The 25,294-nt window shown below is 45.8% G+C and overlaps 2 protein-coding genes and 1 long non-coding RNA gene across 15 annotated transcripts in view; 2 read left to right on the top strand and 1 right to left on the bottom strand.

Annotated features, from left to right (window-relative positions):
- The window catches only part of LOC111848432 (uncharacterized), a 64,975-nt gene extending 56,937 nt beyond the window's left edge, over positions 1-8,038 (bottom strand). The window contains exon 1 of the long non-coding RNA XR_002839305.2: positions 7,803-8,038. This is a non-coding gene — a long non-coding RNA (uncharacterized lncRNA). The remainder of the gene's footprint in view (positions 1-7,802) is intronic.
- On the top strand, positions 8,036-12,166 carry tvp23b (trans-golgi network vesicle protein 23 homolog B (S. cerevisiae)). Its single transcript, XM_023820444.2, has 7 exons — positions 8,036-8,272; positions 9,114-9,190; positions 9,374-9,518; positions 10,231-10,320; positions 10,567-10,686; positions 11,103-11,231; positions 11,499-12,166. Exons 1-7 carry the CDS (start codon positions 8,261-8,263, stop codon positions 11,523-11,525), a joined length of 600 nt encoding a protein of 199 aa, XP_023676212.1. The 5' UTR covers positions 8,036-8,260; the 3' UTR covers positions 11,526-12,166.
- Positions 12,167-12,461: 295 nt separating this feature from the next.
- Positions 12,462-24,837, top strand: exoc7 (exocyst complex component 7). Of its 13 annotated transcripts, XM_072703483.1 has the most exons (22): positions 12,462-12,648; positions 13,591-13,656; positions 14,069-14,253; positions 14,611-14,716; positions 14,970-15,192; positions 15,456-15,623; positions 15,905-15,916; positions 17,399-17,491; positions 17,959-18,027; positions 18,732-18,877; positions 19,180-19,332; positions 19,419-19,517; positions 19,929-19,991; positions 20,156-20,222; positions 21,551-21,589; positions 22,313-22,381; positions 22,755-22,875; positions 23,610-23,705; positions 23,898-23,961; positions 24,157-24,198; positions 24,333-24,466; positions 24,564-24,837. In XM_072703483.1, the coding sequence occupies exons 1-22, from the start codon at positions 12,577-12,579 to the stop codon at positions 24,664-24,666; spliced, it is 2,190 nt and encodes a 729-aa protein (XP_072559584.1). In that variant the 5' UTR covers positions 12,462-12,576; the 3' UTR covers positions 24,667-24,837. The 13 variants fall into 13 exon arrangements, with proteins under 13 accessions (XP_072559584.1, XP_072559585.1, XP_072559576.1 ...); XM_072703484.1 differs by lacking the exon at positions 15,905-15,916; XM_072703475.1 differs by lacking the exon at positions 17,399-17,491 and having other exon boundaries at positions 12,463-12,648.
- Positions 24,838-25,294: the final 457 nt, after the last annotated feature.

Below are 25,294 nucleotides of genomic sequence, written 5' to 3'. Positions count from 1 at the left end.
TTGACATGACGTTGTGAATTCGATTGGCAATAAATTTCAACTGTAGGCTTGACAGTTCTGTAGATATAGGCAGAAATGCAAATCAGACTGCTGTAGCGCCCCCATCTGACTGACTGGGACGGGTCATAGGGGCTGAGTAGTGGGTAGGAATAGGCATCTTGGTGCCAAATTTGGTCAGCCTAGGTCTTATGGTTTAGGCTGGGCATTCAGTTTTAGGGAAGAAAAATAATTATAATCTAACCGTTTGGAAGAGAGCCTGAGCCCATCTGAATGGCTGGTTTAAATAAAATTTTGTGTATTTTTTTTCCCTCATGTGGAAAACACCTTTACGTCTCCCCACTTGCTTTACGGAGAGCATGCTGCGCACATCGGGCTGTCTAGCTCGAGTACCCACCGAAGCTGGGTTCGAACCGGCGACCCTCTGATTACAAGCATGCAAGTTTAGCCCACTGAGCCACCCGCTGCTGTTGGTAAAATGGGTGAGATCGCTGGACACCTTCCTACCTGATCTGGTAACTCATTTTAGCTGAATTGGCCTAGGTTGGTCTTAGTAACATATGAACAGTGGCCGTAGCGCTCCCATTTGACCAATTGACACAAAATTTGGAGGGTCTCTCCGTGGTAGAGCCCTACAATAGTGAGAGAAATTTGGCAATGATTTGATGAAGAATGCCTTAGATATAGTTGTCTGATTGAAATGGACATGGCATAAGTATGGTCATGGTGTGGCTTTTGGCAGTACCTTACCGAAAGTTTAATTTTTTTTCTGTCAATATTTAAAAGGACTGTCTCCTGATTTTAAAGACAACAGACTTATGCAGGTGAGGTGAAAATCCTAGGAGGATAATGAAAAAGCCTGTTTTCAGAGAAATATAAATCATGCAAAAATGCAAAGATGTAGAACCAAGTGCTATATGCAGTTGCATTCAGCTGGACATAGTGAATTGGACTGGCAATAAAATTAAAGTGTAAGCTTGGCAGTTCTGGAGAAATAGGCAGAAATGCAGATGGGGGTGCTGTCACGCCCCCATCTGGCCTAATGAGATGTCCTTAACAGGGTGGGCTGTGGGTCAGAGCACAAATGTACCAGCTAAATTTGATTTGGATTGGTCATCATTAAGCCAGTCAAATTGCTGCTTGATATTGATTGGCTGATGACGGCCACTGTTTCAGGACTTATGACTGTCATTGTAGGTGACTGACCTCAGGCTGGGACCTAGTACATATGGGCCAAATTTCACTCGGATTGGCCAAGGCAGTCAGGAGATATTGGCAGTTTTTAGTTGTAGCGCCCCCTATGGACGAAATGCGGACCGGTTTGGACGATGTCCCCAGAATGCTGTACGGAGCTGGCATTTCAAATTTGGTCAACGTAGGCCAAGGCACGGCCAAGTTATAGCCATCAGACCAAAACAGGACAAATTTGGACATTGTTTCGGCGTGGCTAATGGCCGTACAATACAAAAATGTCTAAATTTTTTTAGAAATTCTCGATTAGCTCACAGTTCTGATTCGTTTGACAACTCATTTGTCTGATTTGGTAGGACAAGCTAGGACTTTAAGAGATAAGTAGTATTTGCAAAATATGCAAATTAGCAAAAAATCTAAGTAGGCGGAGCTTCATGGTCCCATTGACTTTTTGGTAGGGCATGGCTGTCTGTATAAGCAGAAAAAAGAATTTCGGTTGTAGGACAAACAGGACAGGAGATATCGACCGAAACGTGTTGGGGGGCGCTACGGCGCCCCCCTCTGGCTGAGTCGGACGGGTCGGACAACCTGAGTAGTGGGTAGGAATTCCAATCATCGTACCAAGTTTGGTCAGCCTAGGACTTACGGTTTAGGCTGGGCATTCAGTTTTAGGGAAGAAAAATAATAAAAATAAAAATAAAAATAATAATAATCCTAACAAAAACAATAAGGTTCCATAGCACTACGTGCTTTGGACCCTTAATAATAATAATAATCCTAAGAAAAACAATAATGGTCCATAAGGACTTCGTCCTTTGGACCCTTAATAATAATCCTAAGAAAAACAATAATGGTCCATAAGGACTTCGTCCTTTGGACCCTTAATAATAACTAGAAACTGCAGGCAGTTACTGAAGGGTCCAAAGGGTATGACAAGTAGGACAGGTAGGACAGGTAGGACAACAGATGGTTTGAGTAGAAGGTAGAAATCAGGATGGAGATTGTTGAGTGTCCGTCTAACAGGTCAGGAAATGTAGGACAGAATGTAGGACCCTGTGGTGTAGTGCCTGAACCTGACTGAATGTAATGTTTTGGTGAGATAGTCTGAGTAGTAGGTAGAAATCAGGATATAGACTAGTTAGTATCGGTCTAACAGGTCAGCAAATGCAGGACAGAATGTAGAACCCTGTGGTGGAGTGCCTTAGCCTGACTTAATACATGTTTTGGGTCAGATGGCCTGACTAGTTGGTAGATTTAGGGACCTTCATACCTGGTCTGGTAAGTGTAGATATTACATAGTTGCTTTTTTATACTGCCTGTGTAAACATAGGCTGTGTTGCATATTCTTAACAAAGTGCTGAGTTGCGGGAGTGTGACATGTAACAGCAGTAATATCATGCTGTATGCTATTCTAGGATGTATATTTAGACAGGAGAAAGGCTAAAAGTATTGAAGGCATTATTGAAATGGAGCGCTGACTCCACCTGCTGGCCAATTTATTATAAAATTGTAATTGCTGTAGTGTACACAGCCTGAAGAAAGATTAAAGTTTGAAAGATTTGTAAAAGTCAAATGGCAGGAGAATATAAGCAGATTAAAAATATGGACTTAGATGAAGGTTAAGGTGATTAATATTTTAATTTTTAAATAAACAATAAGCAGATTTCAGCTGCATTAACCAAGGTTGGTCTTAGACATATTATGACAGTGGCTGTAGTGCCCCCGTTTGACTGATTGCCACCAAACTTGGAAGGTCTTTTGCAGCTTGGCTGAGGCAGTCTAGTAACACAGCCGTGCATCAAATTTTGTGAGGATTGGATGAAGCATGCCAGAGATATAGCTATTTGAATGAAATAGGCATGGAAACAGTGTGGCCAGCAGGTGGAGTCAGCGCTCCATTTTAGAAATTGTATTCAATACTTTCAGGCCTTCTTATGTGTAAATTAAGTCTGATAATGTTCTATGAGGCAAATTGGTGAAAAATGAAAGTGAATAAAAAATATGGACTCAGGTGAAGGGAAAGGTAACAATTCTTTCAAGGTTTTATGAGAAATAAGGACATTTCAGCTGAATTTGCTAAGGTGGGTCTTAGACATATATGGACAGTGGCTGTAGCGCCCCTGTTTGACCGATTGGCACCAATATTGGAGGGTCTGTCTGAGGTCCCTTACTACATTAGGCCGTCAAATTTGATGAGGATTGGCTGAAGCACGGCTGAGATTCAGATGGTTGATTGAAATGAGCATGGATATGGTGCAGGTTTGTTGTAGCTGGTGGCCATAGCATACAGGTCAAGATATTTTTATGAATTATCCATAAGGGCAATGTCCTGATTGATGTACTACCAGAATGACCTACTTGGGCTGGATATTGTAGAAGTTACAGTAATATGTTATTTATTAAGTTATTAAACATCACAAGGGAATGAAAATGACTATCATTGGGCATTGCATATGTCTTGATTTGGCATGACTCACAGAACTGGCAGTACAAAATATTTTAACCAGTAATATGTCACTAGAACAGAAATGAGATAAATGTAAGTTGAACTGATTTTCAAGGTTTATACAGACATGTTATATTGTTGTAGCGCCCCCGTTTGACCGATCGGCACCAAATTTGGAGGGCCCTTCCGGACTACTATTCTACAGGATATATTAAAGTTTGGTGATGATTGGCTGAGGCAGGCCTGAGATATAGCTGTCTGATTGAATTGGGCATGGCACCTGTATGGTTTGTGTGTGGCTGGTGACTATACCTCATGGAAAGTTTATGATTTTTTTATGAATTATTTATTATGACTGTCTCCTGATTTAAATGATACCAGATTTGTGTAGGTTTGGTGAAAATCCTAGGAGGTTAACGAAATGTCTTGTTTTCAGACCAATATGAATTATGCAAAAACGCAAAGATGCAGAAGCAAGTTCTACATGTTGTTTGATTTGGCATGTCGTACTTAATTGACCGGGCAACAATTAGACTGCCATAACAGGATGGAGATTTAGCGTAGCTCTAATGTGACAGGAGATGTAGGGCAAACCGTAGAGGAGGATACTAAAAAGTCAGACAGAACTACAGGTCAGCAGATGTCAGACAGAACAGAACTTGTTTAGGTCAGATGGTTTGAGTAGAAGGTAGAAATCATGATGTAGATTGTTGAGTGTCGGTCTAACAGGTCAGGAAATGTAGGACAGAATGTAGAACCCTGTGGTGTAGTGCCTGAACCTGACTGAATGCATTGTTTTGGTCAGATGGTCTCAGTAGTAGGTAGAAATCAGGATATAGATTAGTTAGTATCGGTCTAACAGGTCAGCAAATGTAGGACAGAATGTAGAACCCTGTGGTGGAGTGCCTTAGCCTGACTGAATGCATGGTTTGGGTCAGATGGCCTGACTAGTTGGTAGATTTAGGGACCTTCATACCTGGTCTGGTAAGTCTAGATATTACAGTTTTCTTTTTTATACTGCCTGTGTAAACATAGGCTGTGTTGCATATTCTTAACAAAGTGCTGAGTTGCGTATTGTGACATGTAACAGCAGTAATATCATGCTGTATCATATTCTAGGTTATACATTTAGACAGGAGAAAGGCTAAAAGTATTGAAGGCATTATTGAAATGGAGCGCTGACTCCACCTGCTGGCCAATTTATTATAAAATTGTAATTGCTGCAGTGTACACAGCCTGAAGAAAGATTGAAGTTTGAAAGATTTGTAAAAGTCAAATGGCAGGAAAATATAAGCAGATTAAAAATATGGACTTAGATGAAGGGAAAGGTGATTAATTTTTTAATTTTTAAATAAACGATAAGCAGATTTCAGCTGCATTAACCAAGGTTGGTCTTAGACATATTAGGACAGTGGCTGTAGTGCCCCCGTTTGACCGATTGCCACCAAACTTGGAAGGTCTTTCTGAAGTCTAGTAACACAGATGTGCGTCAAATTTTGTGAGGATTGGATGAAGCATGCCAGAGATATAGCTATTTTAATGAAATGGGCATGGAAACAGTGTGGCCAGCAGGTGGAGTCAGCGCTCCATTTTAGAAATTGTATTCAATACTTTCAGGCCTTCTTATGTGTAAATTAAGTCTGATAATGTTCTATGAGGCAAATCGGTGAAAAATGAAAGTGAATAAGAAATATGGACTCAGGTGAAGGGAAAGGTAACAATTCTTTCAAGGTTTTATGAGAAATAAGGACATTTCAGCTGAATTTGCTAAGGTGGGTCTTAGAAATATATGGACAGTGGCTGTAGCGCCCCCATTTGACCGATTGGAACCAAAATTGGAGGGTCTGTCTGAGGTCCCTTACTACATTAGGCCGTCAAATTTGATGAGGATTGGCTGAAGCACAGCTGAGCTTTAGATGGTTGATTGAAATGAGCATGGATATGGTGCAGGTTTGTTGTAGCTGGTGGCCATAGCGTACAGGTTAAGATATTTTTATGAATTATCCATAATGGCAATGTCCTGATTGATGTACTACCAGAATGACCTACTTGGGCTGAACATTGTAGAAGTTACAGTAATATGTTATTTATTAAGTTTTTAAACATCACAAGGGAATGAAAATGACTATCATTGGGCATTGCATATGTCTTGATTTGGCATGACTCACAGAACTGGCAGTACAAAATATTTTAACCAGTAACATGTCACTAGAACAGAAATGAGATAAATGTAAGTTGAACTGATTTTCAAGGTTTATACAGACATGTTATGTTGTTGTAGCGCCCCCGTTTGACCGATCGGCACCAAATTTGGAGGGCCCTTCCGGACTACTATTCTACAGGATATATTAAAGTTTGGTGATGATTGGCTGAGGCAGGCCTGAGATATAGCTGTCTGATTGAATTGGGCATGGCACCTGTATGGTTTGTGTGTGGCTGGTGACTATACCTCATGGAAAGTTTATGATTTTTTTTATGAATTATTTATTATGACTGTCTCCTGATTTAAATGATACCAGATTTGTGTAGGTTTGGTGAAAATCCTAGGAGGTTAACGAAATGTCTTGTTTTCAGACCAATATGAATTATGCAAAAACGCAAAGATGCAGAAGCAAGTTCTACATGTTGTTTGATTTGGCATGTCGTACTGAATTGACCTGGCAAGAAATGTCGATTGTAGGCTTCACCGTTCTCGAGAAATAGGCAGAAATGCAAAAGTTGTCACTGTTGCGCCCCCATCTGGCCGAGTGAGGTGTCCTTTACAGTTTAGGCAGAGGGTCAGAGCACAAATGTATCACCCAAATTTGATTTAGATTGGTCATTGAGAAGCCTGTGAAATGCCTGCTTGATTTTGATTGGCTGATGGCGGCCACTCTTTAAGGAATAATTACTGCCATTGTAGGTGACTGACCACAGGCTGCTTCCTAGTACATATCTACCAAATTTCAGTTAGATTGGCAAAGGCAGTCAGGAGATATTGCCAGTTTTTAGTTGTAGCGCCCCCTATTGACGAAATGCGGCCCGCCTCGGACCGTGTCCCCAGAATGGTGTAGGGAGGTAGCATTTCAAATTTGGTCAAGGTAGGCCAAGGCACGGCCAAGTTATAGCCGTCAGACCAAAACGGGCCAAATTTGGACATTGTTTGGGCGTGGCTAATGGCCGTAGGATATAAAAATGTCTGAATTTTGTGGATAATTCTTGATCAGCAGAGAATTCTGATTCGTCTGACACCTCATTTGTCTGATTTGGTAGGACAAGCCAGGACTTTAAGGAAAAAGTAGGATTGGCAAATTATGCAAATTAGCAAAAAATCTAAGTAGGCGGAGCTTCATAGTCCAAATGGCAAGTTGGTAGGGCTTTGCTGTCTGTATATGTAGAACAAAGAATTTCGATTGTAGGTCTAACAGGACAGGAGATATCGACCGAAACGTGTTGGGGGGCGCTAAGGCGCCCCCATCTGGCTGGCAGGACTGGGTAGGACAACCTGAGTAGTGGGTAGGAATTGACATCATCTGACCAAGTTTGGTTGGTCTAGCTCTTACAGTTTAGGCTGTACATTCAGTTTTAGGGCAGAAAAATAATAATAATAATAATAATAATAATAATCCTAAGAAAAACAATAATGGTCCATAAGGACTTCGTCCTTTGGACCCTTAATAATCCTAAGAAAAACAATAATGGTCCATAAGGACTTCGTCCTTTGGACCCTTAATAATAATAATAATAAAACAACATCTCAATGCCTCCAAAGCAGTAGGACCAGACAGGGTACAAGGCTGCACACTGAAGTCATGTGCTGATCAACTAGCAGGGGTGCTAACAAACATGTTTAATCTGTCTCTGCAAGAGGCTATAGTTCCCACATGCCTCAAAACCACTACCATCGTCCCAGTGCCCAGTCAGGAAGAAATATTGAATCTACGTTGATACGCGACGTTGAAACCAAATTGAAAGCGCTCGTTATGTTTTAAGTTGAATCAACAGCGGATTTTAATCCGATTAATTGAAAATAAATCAACATCAATTTAACCCTAATCTAAAATGTCAATCTGGAGCTATTTTTAGTTGATTTTATATTGAGAAAACATTATCGATATTGATTCAACCATCATCTAAATTCTAAAGCCAGTCCTCCGCTATCATGCTATGTTTTGAAATGTTTACATACCTCAATATGTTGGCGCAGGTTGGAGGGCGAGTTCTTGTAGGCCGTTATATAGTTCGTTTTAGGCAAACACAGCACACAATTAAAACGAAATGAATCTTTGATCCTTTCGGAAAATATAAACATTTTATCAAGATATGGCAAAGGATGCGAAAAAGTCACCGAAGAATCACCATCTCCGTCCATCGTCTCGCGTTGCTGAACCGCAATACCGGCACACACTGCCACAACAAACATGGCTGCCGACCGCCAGTCTTTCGTTGGGGTCCTTTCTTAAGTTTTGGCGCAAGTGTTTCGCGTTAATTGCTTCGTCAAAACTGTACATTTTCAGGGATGCGTGTTGATTAATTCCCGGTTGATAAGTAAATACAGGATCGCTGCTTTGGGTCTTTCAGGCGCGAGAGGGACACGCTTTGTTTGGTTGGGGACACGTTACCAGGAAGTGTAAGGCTGAATTCAGCATGATGAGACAAGTAAGTTAGTGACTAGCTGTGTAATATTTTAAACAGACATACGGCGAACTTTTTGTTTCGGAGAGAAATAACATGTAGTGTGGTTTAAATACACGTGTTTACGTTTTAGGCGGTGTTACAGTATCATTGTTGACTAGTGACAGCAGAATAATCAGTGTTGCAAAGTGTGACGGCTGGTTGATTTTTTTTTTTTTTTAACTCGTCACTCCAGTTTTTTAAGTTTGTTACTTGCAGAACAGTTTCCAATTTAGATACTAACTTGCCGTGTTTATAATTTTCTTCTTATGGCTAAGTGTATGTAAAGAATTTCAATATCTTTAAAATGTAAACCGTTTAAGTACTAAAATCATTACAAGGGCAGAATATACCTTAATGGTCAAGGTATTAAGGTCACTACACTCTTACGGGGTTTAGGTCATTAGCTGTTTCTCATTTGCCTGCTCAGTTATTTTTTTTATTAACTTTATTTTTTTACTGAAATAAATTTGCCCCGGTCTGTTTGTTGAAGTGAAGTGAAGTGAAGTGAAGTCTAGGCATGTCACTCCAGCGATTGATCGTGTTAGTAGTCCTGATGAGGCGTCTGCATCTTAAAGATCCAGGATCCATGTCTGAGGCGTTACTCCTACAGTGTCCGCTGCAGCTGTCTGCCTTCCTGCCTTATTCTGCCCTGACGTTGGAACTGATGATGAACACTGTTACGGTTGCCTTGGTTACCGGTTGTTGTGCCCCATACTGTTAATATATTTTATTAAACACCCTTTCCAGTTATAATAAATTGATGAGGATGATATATACATTTAACACTTCAGTGATTTTTACAGTTGATGCCTTTCTTTGACAGAACTTGAGTGAAGAGGATGTGTCGCTTTTTGATGCAGAAGAAGATGTTCCTGGAAGGTCACGCAAATCGAAAATCAAGTGAGTTCAGCATGAGCTAATTCTCCTTGAAAATCATATAATTAACCAGTAATGGTGTAAAATTCACTTGGATGTGCTGTGGCCGGTGTAGGAAATGCAGGGTCACGAATGCAGTGAGTCAGAGGGGACTTTGCGGGACCGTGGTTGGTGCTTCTGATCCCCAGCCTGCCGCTCTGCCCCCAGGCACCCTATGGCCAGCTTCTTCCACCTGTTCTTCCGCGTCAGCGCCATCCTCGTCTACCTGCTCTGTGAGATTTTGAGCAGCAGTTTCATCGCCTGCATGGTCACCATCATCCTGCTGCTGTCCTGCGACTTTTGGGCCGTCAAGGTGCATGTCTAAGCGATTACAATTTTGAAGTTACATTGTCTCATGTGAAGATCACTTGGCTGGCTGGCAGTTTTGCTAATCCGTTGTTAAGCACTTAGTAAAATACTACGCTATGCTCTCTTCCCAGCTTATCTGGCACTAAGTGCATAAAGAAATACATAGTTATCCGACATACACATTGTGATTAAACCATAAGCATCTGTATCCAATTTCCACCTGAAAATTCGAAACAACGGAAAATCTCTTATCCACCCTGGTGTTTGCTGTGGCACTGTCTGGATTTTGCTGAAAATGATCAACTCCGGAGCCTGTTTAGTTCTGTAGTGATTAACTTTAATGCATACTAGAAAAAAATAATGGAAGTATGAAATAAAAGAAAAGAGAAAGATGAGCACTGTTGGATATGTGAAACGTTTTTCAGTTTCTAAACCTGTCTGGGGCTCTCCACAAAGATTCGATGTTCTTAGCCTCTAATGCCAAGGACGTATACTAGTGTTTTTCGCAAAAACTGTCCTTGCCATATGAAAAACAGCCTGTCAGTCCACGTTGTAGGTGACACAGTGTGGAGAACACTGCAGTTATGAGGGAGAAAGGCAGGGGGCATGTGTTGTACCGTAGCGACGTGTCGCAAATAACGTGATTAAAAATACATGAATTCCCACACCCCATAGTCATGAGACATTAACATCTGCTTTGTTCTGGATTCCCTCAGAATGTCACTGGCCGCCTGATGGTGGGTCTCAGGTGGTGGAACCAGGTGGATGACGATGGAAAGAGCCACTGGGTATTTGAGTCCAGAAAGGTATGTAACCACCCACCCAGTTTGGTCTGCGTTTGTATTCTGCATCCCAAAGAGCTTCTGTACCAGCCCCACTTTCATTTGTTTTCTTGGACTTATTTTATCCTTCTTGATGGAAAAACTGTAGCCACATGACATTAAAAGCTCCCTAAAGTCTTCAGTGCCAACATGCCGGTGTTTCTGTATTTTCTCATATTAACCTAACGACCAGTTTGAGATACCAACCTGTAGAAATGTCCTCCATCGTAGGATAAGAAGGCATCCTCGGATTCCGAGGCTCGGATCTTCTGGCTGGGCCTGGTCGTGTGTCCTGTAATCTGGGTTATCTTTGTGTTCAGCACCCTCTTCTCCTTTAAGATCAAATGGCTGGTGAGTTTAGGGGGAGTACCATCTCTACCCTCCCCATGATCAGGTCCTTCCTGTCTTAGTCATGCTGCCATATTAGGCTAAGCAGTTAGCATTTTGGGCTTATGACCTGAATGGTGTTGGTTCAGATCCTAGCTGCGAACAAGGTACTTGAATTGCTGCAGTAAATTGTCAAGCAGCCCCCCAGCCTTGTGCTCTACACTATCTGGGCTAGGCTCCAGGCCCCTCAGCTTTGTGCTCTATACTGTCTGGGATAGGCTCCAGGCCCCTCAGCCTTGTGGTCTATACTGTCTGGGCTAGGCTCCAGGCCCCTCAGCAACTCTGACCATAATAAGTGTTTAGAAAGTGGATGGATCTGTAAAGTGAATTGATGATTAAAAATGGAAGGAAGGGATAACCCCCCTCCTCCCCCCCCCCAGGCAGTGGTGATCATGGGGGTGGTTCTCCAGGGTGCCAACCTGTACGGCTACATCCGCTGCAAGGTGGGCGGCGGGACCAACCTGAAGAACATGGCCACCAGCTTCCTGGGTCGTCAGTTCTTCAAGCAGGTGTGCAAACCTTAAGCTTTGCTAACATGGATATCGAAAGACACACAGCTGCACCCTCCAACCCCCCCCCCCCCACATACACACACACAGTGCACCCACGAATCTGCATCATCTCCTGTAGCCGTTGGATCACTATATGCAGTATTTCTGTGTGAATTTGCCCGTATGTTGTATGTTGGCCCCATGTTTTGGCAGATGTACAAACATGATCCGTATCCTTGTCTGTAAAGAGTTTCATGTTTCTTCCGGTTTTTTTTCCCCCCACAGGCAATGGCTAAGCAAGAAGGATCGTGAGAGATTCGGACTTGTGGTTACAACGCATTCTGGATCAGTTGATATTAGCTATGGGATTTTTTATAAATGTAATTAGAAAAATCTTTCTCAGAATTCCTTATTAATTGGAAGGAGTATCCTGACCTACTTTTTCAGCTACTGTATAACACCATTTTGACATCCCAATTATTTGTTATTAACGTTAGTGCTACAGAGACTAACAAATTAAGTCTGTTTGGTTTCTATGTTTCCTCTCATTTAGAATGTTTTACTAATGAATGGGATTATTAATGATTTCGGCGACCTACCACAGTTTTGTACATACAGAGATGAGTTCATGATTTCTGTGGTGACAGAATGGTATAACGTTGTAAATATTTATTTATATAAAGATGGAAGAAGGACTTTCAGCTATTTTTTGTGTTTCCGGTTTGAGCGGTTCTGGGGAAGCCGGGTGCTAAACGGTAACTACTCGTTTTGGTGAAACTGGGTGTCCAACACTGCTGCTGTCTTAATATTCATAGCTGTAGGACATTTGTCTTTGTTCTTTTTTGTCTCTTTCACATCTGAAGGCTGAAATACAGCACTTTGTCCCAGTAGATGCCCTTGCTGCACCATAAACTGGAGTCACAACCACAATAAAGTTACTTTAAAAAACTGTATTTTGCATCCAGCTAAAGACAGCTGACATGGGGGTCGAATCTATTCTGATCTGAGTCGGTAAAAGCATTATACATTCTGCAGCACAGCGTCACATTGTGGCACACGGGGGTATTACAACAGCTCAGTTTCAAAGAGACGACTTCGGGGCAAAATTGTGTTTTAAGACCGTTTATCGACTTTTTTTGGTTAAGTAGAAGTCGCAGATCACACCAGTGAAATGAGTCTGGAGATAAACTGTGGATGTCTTTTGCCACAACACTAATGGAGGCTGGAGCTGGCTGGGTGGAACCGGAACGAAGCCCGGAACGGGATCACGGGACTTCCTGGGGATCCCTTCGAGCAGGGAGTTCCTGTAGGGTTTGTGTTTTCTAACTGAACCCGCTACCGCGGAAAGTCCAGCGGAGCCCGGATGCGTCCCAGGATGATCCCGACCGAGGATGCGTCGGCCCGGAAGAGGGAGATCGAGGAGAAGCTGAAGCAGGTCGGTTCGGGGGACGTGGAGAGATGGACCGGGAGGCCCGGGGACCGTATGGGGCGGCTCCAAACCGCTCCATCTGAACCCGATCATGCCGCTGTCACTGGTCGCCGCAGCACCGAGCCGTCCGCATATCTACAGACGCGACACTGCACACTCCTTTCCGACATTTGCTAGCATGAACATTTATTTTTTATCGAGAAATGTTCTTGATTTATTTGTATTGGCAGGGGCACCGTCTGCTGCATAGTGGGCACTACGATCGGTGTTTTTAAACCATATATGTATCATAGCCAGATGTACAACAATCAGACGGATGCATGTGTGTATAGTTACAATGTAAATTTAAATGCTTTCAGAAACGCACGAAAACGAACTATGTACTACACCAACGCATCCAAATACTACAACCTAACCGCTAGTACGGGGATATAACACACAAATAGGTTTTACTTAATATTGATTTTAAACAGATTGGGGGATTTTTTCATGTGTCAACCCTGTATTTTTGTACTAGCATGACGAATGTAAATAGGTAAATTAAATCGCATTTATAGTTAAGTGCCGTCATGTAGGTACGAATTGCTGGTTTCCAAATGTCATGTTCATGTTATAACTAAATCCTTCCGCCTGCTTACTGGTCGTCCACATTCTCTTTTTTCAGCTTTTGCAGTCATCACTGTCTTCTCACATGCACCAAGTCTATTCATAACATGCTCAAAATAAGCTTTATTCTGGTAATTTTAATTCCACTCGCGCTTCCTCAGGCTCCCCGTCATCTTGAATCGGGCAGTGAGGTCATTATCCGTGTCATTCAGACTTGCACATGAGTAGTTCATGATCTGCTCCGCGATCTCCTCCAGGCCACACCTTCGCCGTTTCATTCGTGCTCTTCCGTCATTCCGGAATGCTCCCTGACCCTCCTTTCGTTTCGCGTTTGTTTCACAGGAGCAGGACCAGCTTTCCTTCATTCGTGAAAACCTGGATAAAAGCAACCAGTTAACCAAAAGCATGGTAAGAGCAGGTAGAGCCCCAGAGGTCTGGCTGTGTGTCGCTCTCTGTGGTTTCGCACGGCTGTGCAAGGACAGTGACAGACAGTGAATGACAGTGGCTGACAGTGACACAGCTGGCCACAAAACTTGAATTATTTTAATACCAAGTTAATCTTTTTTTTTTGTTAGTGCTGTATATTAGCATGTGGTTTGTAGTTTTTAGCTAAGTGTCTTTGGACCCTAGGGGTGTGTGTGGGGTGGGGGGGGGGTCCTGTTTATACCCAGCCCTGTAGCTGCACTGACAGTCAGGGAAGTTCTGAGCATCTCTGCTTAAAGAAGCATTTTCACTCTGCGTGGGTGAGCAGCAGATTTAATTGAATGCAATGGAATGAGGTGTGTAAATACTGCCCCCCCGCCACCCCCCCACGTGCCAGGTGTCCATCCTGTCATCGTTCGAGAGCCGCCTCATGCAGCTGGAGAACTCCATCATCCCCGTGCACAAGCAGACGGAGAATCTGCAGCGGCTTCAGGAGAACGTGGACAAGACCCTGTCCTGCCTGGACCACGTCATCAGCTACTACCACGTGGCCAAGGAGACCGACAAGATCATCAAGGAAGGGTGAGGGTGGTGTGGGGGCGGATGTGGCTGCTGTGAGGGATGATGCTGTTGCAGTGCCCCTTACCCCTCCTTAACCGAGCAGAGTCTGATGTACATGTCAAGCTTGCCAATTGGGCAGCCACAGGAAGCAGCATGGGATTATGGGAATTCTGTGATGATGTCACCTAAAAAAGAATTGCTTCACCAGAAAGGTGATCAATTCCAGGAAGTTTTTTTTTTTTAAGTTGCCTGTAAAGCCTATGTTTTGCCGTGTGTCGGTATTCAGGTTTCTGAGTGAGATAAATGGCAGTAATGTTGGTGTCTGATAACAGAAGGATCATTCTGTATGTTGTTTTATTTTATTTCTTTTTTATTCAGACCTGCTGGTCGCCTGGACGAGTACCTGGCCTGCATTGCAAAGATCCAGAAAGCGGTGGAGTACTTTCAGGATAACAACCCCGACAGTCCTGAGCTCAACACTGTGGTAGGAGACACCGTTTCACGTGTTTTATTTCTTTTTACTGGGAGAACGAGCCTGATTGTTGCTCCAGGCCCATAACAACCTCAGATATAGTTTTTGTCAGACGTAAACCGCCCCGTGGACATCAGTAGGCTGGGAACCCCTGATCTAGTTGACTAATAGATATACTAATTAAATCCTGAGGTAAGAACGTGATATGTGTGTCGGATCCCCTGAGCCGGCTTACTTGCATGCTGCTGTCATTGGCCATTTGCAGAAAGCACGTTTCGAGAAGGGCAAGGAGCTGCTGGAGGCGGAGTTCCGCAGCCTGCTGACACGCTACAGCAAGCCGGTGCCACCCATCCTCATCCTGGATGCCATCGGGACGGACGAAGACCTGGAGGTGCAGGAAGAAGTGGTGCTGGAGCACCTCCCCGAGGCCGCATTGCAGGACATCATCTGCATCTCGGCCTGGCTGGTGGAGTACGGACGCAACCAGGGTACAGGACCACGTCGCTAGCGAGCGTGTTCTGTCGGGGTTTCCCCACAGGGTCGTGGTTGCGTGTCCTTGGGAGTTAGGAGGTCCAGGTGCTCCCAGACCTCGAGGCGAGGGAGGGGCCAGGAATGGGGGGACGTCCACTGACGGGTCAGGTGACAGGTTATGTGACACAGATGTTTTGCAAAGGCAGGGGGCCTCACATGGGTGTCCGATGTACTCGTCTTTCTGACCAGGAGTTTGCCTCGTCCTGCTTCCCCCCCACAGACTTCATGAATGTATACTATCAGATCCGCTCCAGCCAGTTGGATCGCTCCATCAAGGGCCTGAAGGAGCACTTCCGCAAAAACAGCGCCTCCTCGGGAGTGCTCTACTCCCCTGCTGTGCCAATCAAGCGCAAGGACACGCCCACGAAGAAGCCGCCCAAGAGGCCGGGTAAGCACCCCTCTGCCCTCCTGCGTAGCGGACGTACTCCACGGTTCCCCCTGCAGGCTCAGCCTGTGCATCGCACCCAGCGATATCCCACAATCCCCTGCACTGGTCTTAAATCTCAGCCAGACACGCCCGGAAATCGAATTTATCACAAAAAAGGGGGCGCTTAGAGCACTGATGATGGGTAAATGGCTGTCCCTGTACATTTGCCCCCCCCCACTTGAATATACTCTAATTAACAGGCTCTCTCTTCTCTTTTGTTTGTTTGTTGATGTCAATGGCAGTGTACATCCCAGGTAAAAATCCTCCCTCAGTTTGTCATGCACCCTCTGCCATCGCTTGCTTGTGTCCGACTGAAACTCGTGTTTCACTGCACTGCAAGAGTGCCTTGGCCACCAGGGCGGCGCCACAGCCCCCCCGGAGGCATAATCGTGAGGCGGCGTGCACTCTGACGCCGCTCAAGAGGGCCCGAGCATTCACGTAGACAGTTTTAAGTTGTCTGGGCCTTCAGGGCTCGTCGTGATTGGGTGAAGCGTCAGCCAGAGGGGATGTTAAACCTCCAACAGTTTGCAGAGACCCAGAATGCAGGACCCCCCCCCAAGCCAGGAAGCTGTACTCACTGCTAATGTGGCGGGCAACACAGAGGCGGAGTGACTAATACAAAGAGGGTGGGCCAATGGGAGAGGTCCCACTGCATTGGCCGACCAATAAAAACAAGCCAGAGAAGCTTAATATTCACGGAATCGGTACTCAGGTTGCCTCCCGCCACTGGCCCGGATGATTCCGCCAACGTCATGCTAACCTCTAGCAAGAGTCGTCTCTTCGCGCTCCTAGTCCCACACCCGTGTCTCATCTCTGATTTCCACGCGTCACCAGGCTTTCATTTTCTTAATTTTGTTCCCTGTTCCCAGCACAAGAGAAGCATAGTCAGAATCTGCAGAATTAAGATCGAGGTGTTTCAGGAAGCGTTAGCGATATAGCTGAATCCTTGACACATCTGTTAGCTCAGCATCTGTTTTTATCGGAGCGTGTCATGCTCCTGCATTTCCCATAATGCTTTGGGGCAGCAGTTAGCCGGTTGTACGGCGCTGCCGCGGAGGATCCGGCTTGACATCAGGAGGTCAGTGATAGTGATAGGCTGATCATCTTACCCCCCTTGGTAATTACCACGGCATCGCATGAATACCCATAATCCATCTGTTTAAACTCATCGGCTCATGGTCTCTCTGTGATGTGCACTTACTAACACAGCACGCCGATCAGGCCATCGCTGACTGCGCCAGCTTTGCCATGTGCCCGTGAAGTGTAGGCATGCTCAGCTCACAGTGAAACTGAGGAACACGATTAAAACATGCTATGAGAAGATGATGATGATAGTGATGATGCATCTGTAACTGAATGACAGTATTAACACTGTTATTGATGAAATGCATTGGTCTGTGTGTATTTTCATGTGAATAATGACGAATAACCTCCACTGTATGTGTTTGCTTTAGCTGCTGTTGTGTGTTCCTCCACCCTGAGGTTGGGGTGTGTGTTGTTCTGCTGTGTTCTGCTGTGTTCTGCTGTGTCCTGCTGTGTCGTGTAGCTAGCCCGTGGTCTCCAAGGACTCCCCCCACCTCGGTTCTGTGGTGTTTGGTGGAGGGACTTTGGGGCTGCTGGTCCAGTTCTCACTTCCTAGCTTTCCTCCCTGTTTTCTGACCGATCCTTTCACTTCCTGGGCTGCCCCCCTCCCCCACCCCGTCTCTCTTTCTCTCTCTCTGTCTCCGTGGGAACAGGGACGATCCGTAAGGCTCAGAACCTTCTGAAACAGTACTCTCAGCACGCGCTCGAAGGGAAAAGGGGGGGCTGTAACTTCACTCCTCTGGAAGGTAATCCATCCTCGCCTCTTTCCCGGTGCCGAGTTGCTGTCCCCCCCCCCCTCCCATCCTGGGATTTTCTTTTGCTCTTTTGTTTTTTTAACGCGTTCCGTTGTTTTTGACCCAAAGCCAGCGGACAGGAGCCAGCCGGACCGCAGCAGCTCTGCTGATGCTTTTATTTAAAGATTTTATTTTTTAATTGGTTGGGCAAGTCCTGTAAATCACACGTGTAAAATGACACAGAGCTCCGTTGACGTCCGGCTTCCCCTGTAGCGTATAACAACACGGGTAAAACACACGCACACACACAGGGTCTTGTGCCAAGCCCCCCACCCTCTGCTTTTGCTTCTGGGTGTCTGGTGGTCGGGGAATTTCTCTAGGGGAGTCCCAAGTCGACCCTTTGGCCCAGCCGCACGCACAACTGGATTAACAGCCAGTTGCGTGACGCATCCCCCCCCCCCCCCCCAATACTCCATTAGGTCACGATCTTGACCTGCGGGTCAGACACGTCTCTGACGCCCTGAACGAGAAGCACGGGGCAGCCGCAGGTGAGTACGCCCGAGGCGGACACGGGGTGGGCGTGTCTACATCACCCACAGGATTCTGGGTAGAGTGGGAATCTCCCCTATCATTCAGGGGAGAAATGAGTCCAGTCATTACCTTATGGACAAATACCTTTTTTTACATACATTTTATGAAGGTTTCCAGCTGAAATTTCTGTTCCTGGAGGTTTTCTTTGACCATTTATGAAACGCCACCTATATTCGGGACGGACGTGCAGCGTTATGATGTCGCCTGAGCATTTCTCACGCTGGGTTGAGATTTCCCGCTGCCTGTATTGCTATGCCCTCCTACCAGATTTTTCATTTTAATCCTATTTATCTGCATAATGTATTGTAATAAGCATTGGATGGAGCAGGAGAGAGCAGAGCGTGGCAGGTGACCTTCAGGTCACTCTCATCCCTATCGTGTGATTATGTGCTATTATGTGCTATTGGCTGCCTTGTCGCTTTGGGTGAACTAGCACCTGTTCAGTATAATAATAGCCATCAGGTCTGCAGGCATTATGAAGTTTAGAAGTTATCATGTAAGACTAAACCGTAGAGCCCCCCTCATTTTCATATGCGGCCCCTCCGAAAAGGCAGCCCCATCAGATATGACAGGAAAACAGTTAATATGTTTAGGAGTGTGAAATCTGATGGCCAGGCTGAAAGCCCCCTCGTTTACCGGCTCCCTGCCGCACCCTCCTCAGGCAAGGACGACATGCTGGACGTGGAGATCGACTCCTACATCCACTGCATCAGCGCGTTCGTGAAGCTGGCGCAGAGCGAGTACGCCCTGCTCACGGAGATCATCCCCGAGCACCACCAAAAGAAGACCTTCGACTCGCTCATCCAGGTCCGGGGGCGCCGGCTTTGCCTGCTGCATCGTGGTGACCTCTGAGGTCTTTCACGGCCGAACCTTAAAGCTTCAGGATATCTGAGGGAATTCAGAAATGATATGCAGGTGGCTGCGGACGCTGTTGACCTCATTTCCTGATTAAACATGGGAGTGAGTGGCCATATCAGGCTGTTTCCTTGTAACCACCGCGCCTCCTGTCCCTGAACAGCCTTAGGGTTAGGTGTTATGGGTAGGGTTAGGTGTTAGGGTTTTCCTCTCTAGCGCCCCCTGGTGTTGGATGAGCCACCTCTCGTCTTCAGGAGGCCCTGGACAGCCTGATGCTGGAGGGTGAAGGCATCGTGTCCGCGGCGCGCCGAGCCACCCTGCGGCACGACTACTCGGCTGTGCTGACCATCTTCCCCATCCTGCGGCACCTGAAGCAGACCAAGCCGGAGTTTGACACCACGCTGCAGGTGGGGAACCGGGATGGTCGTTCCTGTGTCGTGAGACGGAGGAGGCTTTCCGTCACATGACACCGTGACGCCACATTGTCCCCCAGGGAACTGCAGCCAGCACCAAGAACAAGCTCCCCACCCTCATAACCTCCATGGAGACAGTTGGTGCGAAGGCTCTGGAGGAGTTCGCCGACAGCATCAAGGTGCGGCTCTGTCTCTTCCAAAACCTTTAACTAGTAAAATATCCTGCTAGGCAGTGGTGTTTACTGCCACTCAAACCACATGTCTGTGCGAGGACTTCGATGTACTCTGCTGAGTGCTGCCCTTTCTGGCTCGGTCCGGCTCGGTGCTGTCCGTACCGGCTCGGTCCGGCTCGGTGCTGTCCGTACCGGCTCGGTGCTGTCCGTACCGGCTCAGTGCTGTCCGTACCGGCTCGGTCCGGCTCGGTGCTGTCCGTACCGGCTCGAGAGGAGAGCCTCTGTGTGTCTATCTGTGTGTCTGTCTATGTCTGACTGCATCTGTATGTGACTGCGTCTGCGTGTGACTGCGTTTTGGAGACTAGCTACGTCACAGGATCCATCCGTAACTCACATCCGCTCCCCTCCTTGTGACAGAATGACCCAGACAAGGAGTACAACATGCCCAAGGATGGCACTGTGCACGAGCTGACCAGCAATGTAAGCAGGCCACCGGGAAGTGCCAGGGAAGACGCTAGAACAAGCGGGGATATCGTAATGACCTGCCGCTGGCCTCTGGCGACTGCTTTCCTGTGCCGTGTTGTATTTGCTCCCCACTTCCCTGATTCTCCTTGCATCCTTGCCGTGTCTTTGTGCCCCCGCAGGCCATTCTGTTCCTGCAGCAGCTGCTGGATTTCCAAGAGACGGCAGGGGCCATGCTGGCTTCGCAAGGTGGGGCAGAAGGCGTGGGGGGGGGGGTGATTGTGGTGCATGGGTATCATTATGTAGAACCGTTCTGTCAATTACAGTGCAGCGTGAGGGTTTTACTGTATGTTTTGTCCTACGTCTTCGTTTTTAGCAAAGACTGAGGCTCCTCCCTTTCCTGTCATGTGACAGTGTACAGAGCACATGGGTCTCCAGCTTACAATGGAGTTCATCCACCACTTAATCGGTTTATTGACAAATTAATATAGAAGCTATTTTAACAAGCAGCCCTGCACTGTGACTCCAGGCTGGTGAAGAGTGGGATGCATATTAATCTTGTCCTGTGAGCTTGCTGCTGCACCCCAGTGGTGGCAAACGTTTGGTACATACACTTGTTTGTGCTGAAACAGCAGGCCATGTCATTTCCATGGTGGGGACCTCAACCTCATTTCTTGGAGTCCCTTCATTTGAAATTGCTGTCCCATTTGCCCTACATCGCCCCCTGGTGGGATACATCTCCTGCATCTTTATTTCTTGTACCTTTGCCTCCTGTCGCTCGGCTCCCTGTGTACCTCCCTCACTTTCCCGGCATGTTGGCTTACCCGTTTCCTTGCCGTCTCTGCAGCTTCCTGGCCAGCAGGGGGAGCTGTCCTCTCCCTAGAGAGTGCCTACATTAGCAGGCATATCCACTGCTTCTCTGTACCTGAAGGTGATGATGTTATAGTAGATCTTACCAGACTCTGAGAGTGGTGGCAGGTGGACCACAACATCTAGCAGCAGACGTCAGCTGTCAGTTATATTGGGAAGGGTCACTGTGGAAGCTGAAATGAAGCTGAAATGAAGCTGAAATGAGCTGTTACCAAATTAATGAGCTGTTACCAAATTAATTCGGCAAATAATCAAAATCAGTGTTTATATTTGTAATATACAGGTGTGACTTTAGTCAAGATGGAAGCTCTAGTACTGATTGAGAAGTCCCAAATTGTGATGCTTTGTGAAACCTCTTTTTGAAGATGACTTTTTGATGTAGAACCCCTTGTACACTCTGGTGTAATGACTGTAACTCGCCTGAGAGCTTCACAGCGCCCCCTTCCTGTCGCACAGGTCTCAGTGTAAGCTTTATAAGATGCTGATGACCCCTGACTTCAGCAGCTGTTTTTGGTCATTCTGTCTCTGTGGATGTCGGATGGCGCCCCCTGCAGGTTCATCGTCCCCCCCATCAGGCCATGGCGGGTGGGGCTGCTTACTGTGTACTAACAAGACTTTTTAACCTGTTGCACTGTGCCTCTTTCTCCCTTCCCTCGTTCTCTCTTTCTCTCTCTCTTCTGTTTCCCTCCTATGCCTCTGCCTTGTAGTCCTTGGGGATACTTACAATATACCCTTAGACCCCCGAGGTAAGCAGAGAAGAGCGCCCCCTTTTGGGAATGGAGGGGTGTATATGTCAGACTGTTTTGAAATTTAGAATAGGAAAAAGAAAGGATGTAAAGAAATCGTTCAACCACCTTCCCCCCAGTATCCAAGGACTAGTTGAGCCACTATAATGGCAAATTGGTGAGTTAAGTCGCTGTCCTCGTTAGAATTTTTTCATCACTTTTATTTTAATTTGTGAAATTCTCAGGTACAGCTCACTTACTCTGCCATCGTTGCATGAACAGGTGCTCTGCTGCTGTTTATGACGATGGCAGTATGATGTTGATGATTTGTAAAGGCAGTTTACTCTGCTGTCTCGGTTGTTACCCTGCTATCTCAGTCATTACTCTGCTGTCTCAGTCGTTACTCTGCTTTCTCGGTCGTTTCTCTGCTGTCTCGGTCATTACTCTGCAATCTCAGTCGTTACTCTGCTGTCTCGGTCATTACTCTGCTGTCTCAGTCGTTACTCTGCTATCTTGGTTGTTTTCTTTTTCCTCCAAGTGTTTCTCCCTGTAGTTAATTCTTGCCAAACATTCAGGAGAGATCCATGTAAAAGGTATTCCATGTGTTGTTCAGAAAAGTGACATTAGTGTCTTTAGTGAGTCAGACAGAGCTGACGTCATTATTGGGGTGATTTAGCAGCAGTTTGTAGTTACTGTAGAAGCTGCTGTGATTTTTACTTTGTTTTTCTCACACTCCTTTTTCAGAGACGAGCTCCTCAGCCAGCAGCTACAGCTCCTTAGAGTTTAGCCGAAAACTTCTCAGCACCTACATCTGTAAGTCCCTCAGCTGCCAGGACTGAGATTGTATGCATGGAGAAGTGAATGGATCTTCTCATCCTTAAACCAAAAGGTTATAGGTTGAAGCCCTGGGAGAGTCTCATGTCATTGTGCTCTTGTGAAAGGCTCCCCCCTGTGGACTGTTCCTGAACTACTGCTGTGATTGCCTTTATGTATATATGTGCTTTGTGCAACCAAGGATTGCTCTGCTCGAAGGACTTTGTCAACACGACATTGATGGTAGCTATTCATAATATGAACTGATGTGTTTGACGAGGGGTCCATCAAAGTGTGGGTTTTGCAGGTCGCCCTTCCTACAGCGAATGGTTTGTGTTGAGAGTCACAATGGGGGATGCTTTTCTGTTCTCAGGCAAGGTGCTAGGGAACCTGCAGCTGAACCTTCTCAGCAAGTCTAAGGTGTATGAGGACTCTGCCCTAAGCGCCATTTTCCTGCACAACAACTATAACTACATCCTCAAGTCCCTGGAGAAGTAGGTGCCTCTGTTTACCCGTCTACTCGTCCATCCATCCGCGTGCCCGTCTATCGCACTGTTATACGTATTACAAACAGAGACTCAGCTGATGCTTAAAGGGACAGTTCACCCCAAAACTGAAAAACATATGTTTTAGGGGGGCTTTAGTGCTGTCTATCCATCTCGGTTGTTCTGCTGGCAGTTGCCTAATGTTGTAGATATCGGCCGTGGGAATGTCAGGCTTCTCTCGAATATAATGGGAGTGAATGGCATTCTTTCTGCGGTGATTAAAGGGCTGAAAAATACATCAGGAAAATTGAACAGCAGCGTCTCTTACTAGAAATCATGACCCTGTTACTCAAGACAATACTCAAGACTTTGAAGTGAGCAGTTTAATGTAGGAACTATTTTCTTCTACCGAACTCCACACACCGATACATGGATACATGGCACTAAAGTCCCTCTAAAACGTTCTTATTATTAATCTTATTTCAGTTTTGGGGTGACCTGCCCTGTTAAGATTACGTTGGCTAACTGCAGACATAACCACATGATGACCGCAGACGTACAGATCCATACACCATGACTACACTATGGCTACCTGCTGAAGTCCAGCATCTCCAGGATGGTCACGCTGAAAGCCCCACCCACTGACCGCTCACTGCACACGTAGCTGGCTGATACTGACCCACAGCCTCTTGTCGACTGGGTTTTTTCACATGTCAGAACCTGACCCAGCGCTAACCTTGCAGGTCAGAGCTGATCCAGCTGGTGGCCGTCACCCAGAAGAGGGCGGAGAGCTCCTACCGTGAGCTGATCAAGGAGCAGATTAAGATATACCAGCAAAGGTGAGCATTCCACCCAGTCTGTGAAGTGGGGGAACTGGCTGGAATGACCACCATCGTACCACCTGAATGTCTGAATGTGGATTGTGGAAGGTGTGAAACCTGCATTTATGATGTCAGGGTGAGGATCAGTGCTTATGGTCAGTCTTTTGACCCCCCCCCCCCCCCCCCTTTGTGCTCTGTCATGTTTTGCAGCTGGGTTAAGGTCACAGACTACCTGAATGACAGAAACATGCCCATGTTTCAGCCAGGAACCAAGGTGAGAAGCTTCTCCTGGTCTGCATGATACATGCAAGCTTCAGCAGAAGAGAAGGCGTCTTCAAAGAGACCTGTTGCAGGCTGACATTGTGTTTTCTCCTGTTAGCTCTTGTGAGGACTTGCGTAATTGGTCGGCTTGATGCTTTCCTCTCGCTCACAAAACCTTTTGATCTGTGTTTCTGTTTCCCTTCTTCAGCTGAAGGATAAAGAGCGTCAGATGATCAAAGACAAGTTCAAGGTAGGAACGTTGAAGAGCCACTATCTGGTGGGGGCCATTATGAGCCCCAGCCTGGATCGATTTTCACGATAGCGGTTCCTCTACGAGCCTCTCGTGGTTAGAGGTGAACTTTAACCTTGGGAATGTGCCTGCAGGGCTTTAATGACGGGCTTGAAGAGCTGTGCAAGATCCAGAAGGTGTGGGCCATCCCAGACAAGGAGCAACGAGATGCCATACGGCAGGCCCAGAAGAAGGTGGTCTCTGAGGCCTACCGGGCATTCCTAAACAGGTGGGAAGGCCCTTCCATGCCGCCTGCTGACACGGCCTCTTATTCCCATAATGCTTTGCTTTCTGTTGATGCGTGATCCCTCACCTGCCCCTCACAGGTACGCCAACATTTCATTCACCAAAAATCCCGAGAAGTACCACAAGTACAGGCCAGATCAGGTGGAGGAGATGATCGAGAAGCTGTTTGACACTTCGGCCTGAAGCTCCGCCCCTCCCAGCTGCACCCACCCGCCCGTCCAGACCACGCCTGGTTCTTCTGTCTCCCGCATCTTTGTCTTCTGGGAGTCTGATTCGCTCTTTTTTTGTATAAAGATATTTATGTATTAATTTCCTCTCTGCTGGGACTAATAAAGAAAGTCCTTTCAATATTGAGTTTTGTTGATTGAACATGAATTATTTAATCTAATAATTATTCTGCAAGAAGATTAAGAAAATTTTCATATAACTGTGTTCATATTCTCACTTTGATTTACACCAATCCAGTAACACATACCTCAGATTCTTTTCCGTAAAACAGTCAAATAGCAGAAAACAATAGCAAATGCAAATTAAAATAGTTTTTAAGACACAATATCCCAGGAATTCTGTTTTCTACATAATGTCCTGATAACGTCCTTCCACGATAAAGCATTGTATTTTGGTATCCAAACATTGTATTTACGATTCACCTGTTCCACATATTTTCTCCATTCAGAAGGGTTGAATTATCAAAGGATTGGTCAGCAGTCCCTTGAAATTGGATGATTAAATCATGATTTATTCTGTTTTAAATTCAAACAAGATGAGGACCGTATATGTTAAAATATATAAATCCTGTTTTTGATGAGAG

Source organism: Paramormyrops kingsleyae, chromosome 20 (genome assembly GCF_048594095.1).
Source record: "Paramormyrops kingsleyae isolate MSU_618 chromosome 20, PKINGS_0.4, whole genome shotgun sequence".
Taxonomy (NCBI): Eukaryota; Metazoa; Chordata; class Actinopteri; order Osteoglossiformes; family Mormyridae; genus Paramormyrops; species Paramormyrops kingsleyae.
Note: the sequence above shows the minus strand (reverse complement) of the source record. Positions and strands in the feature narration are given on the sequence as shown.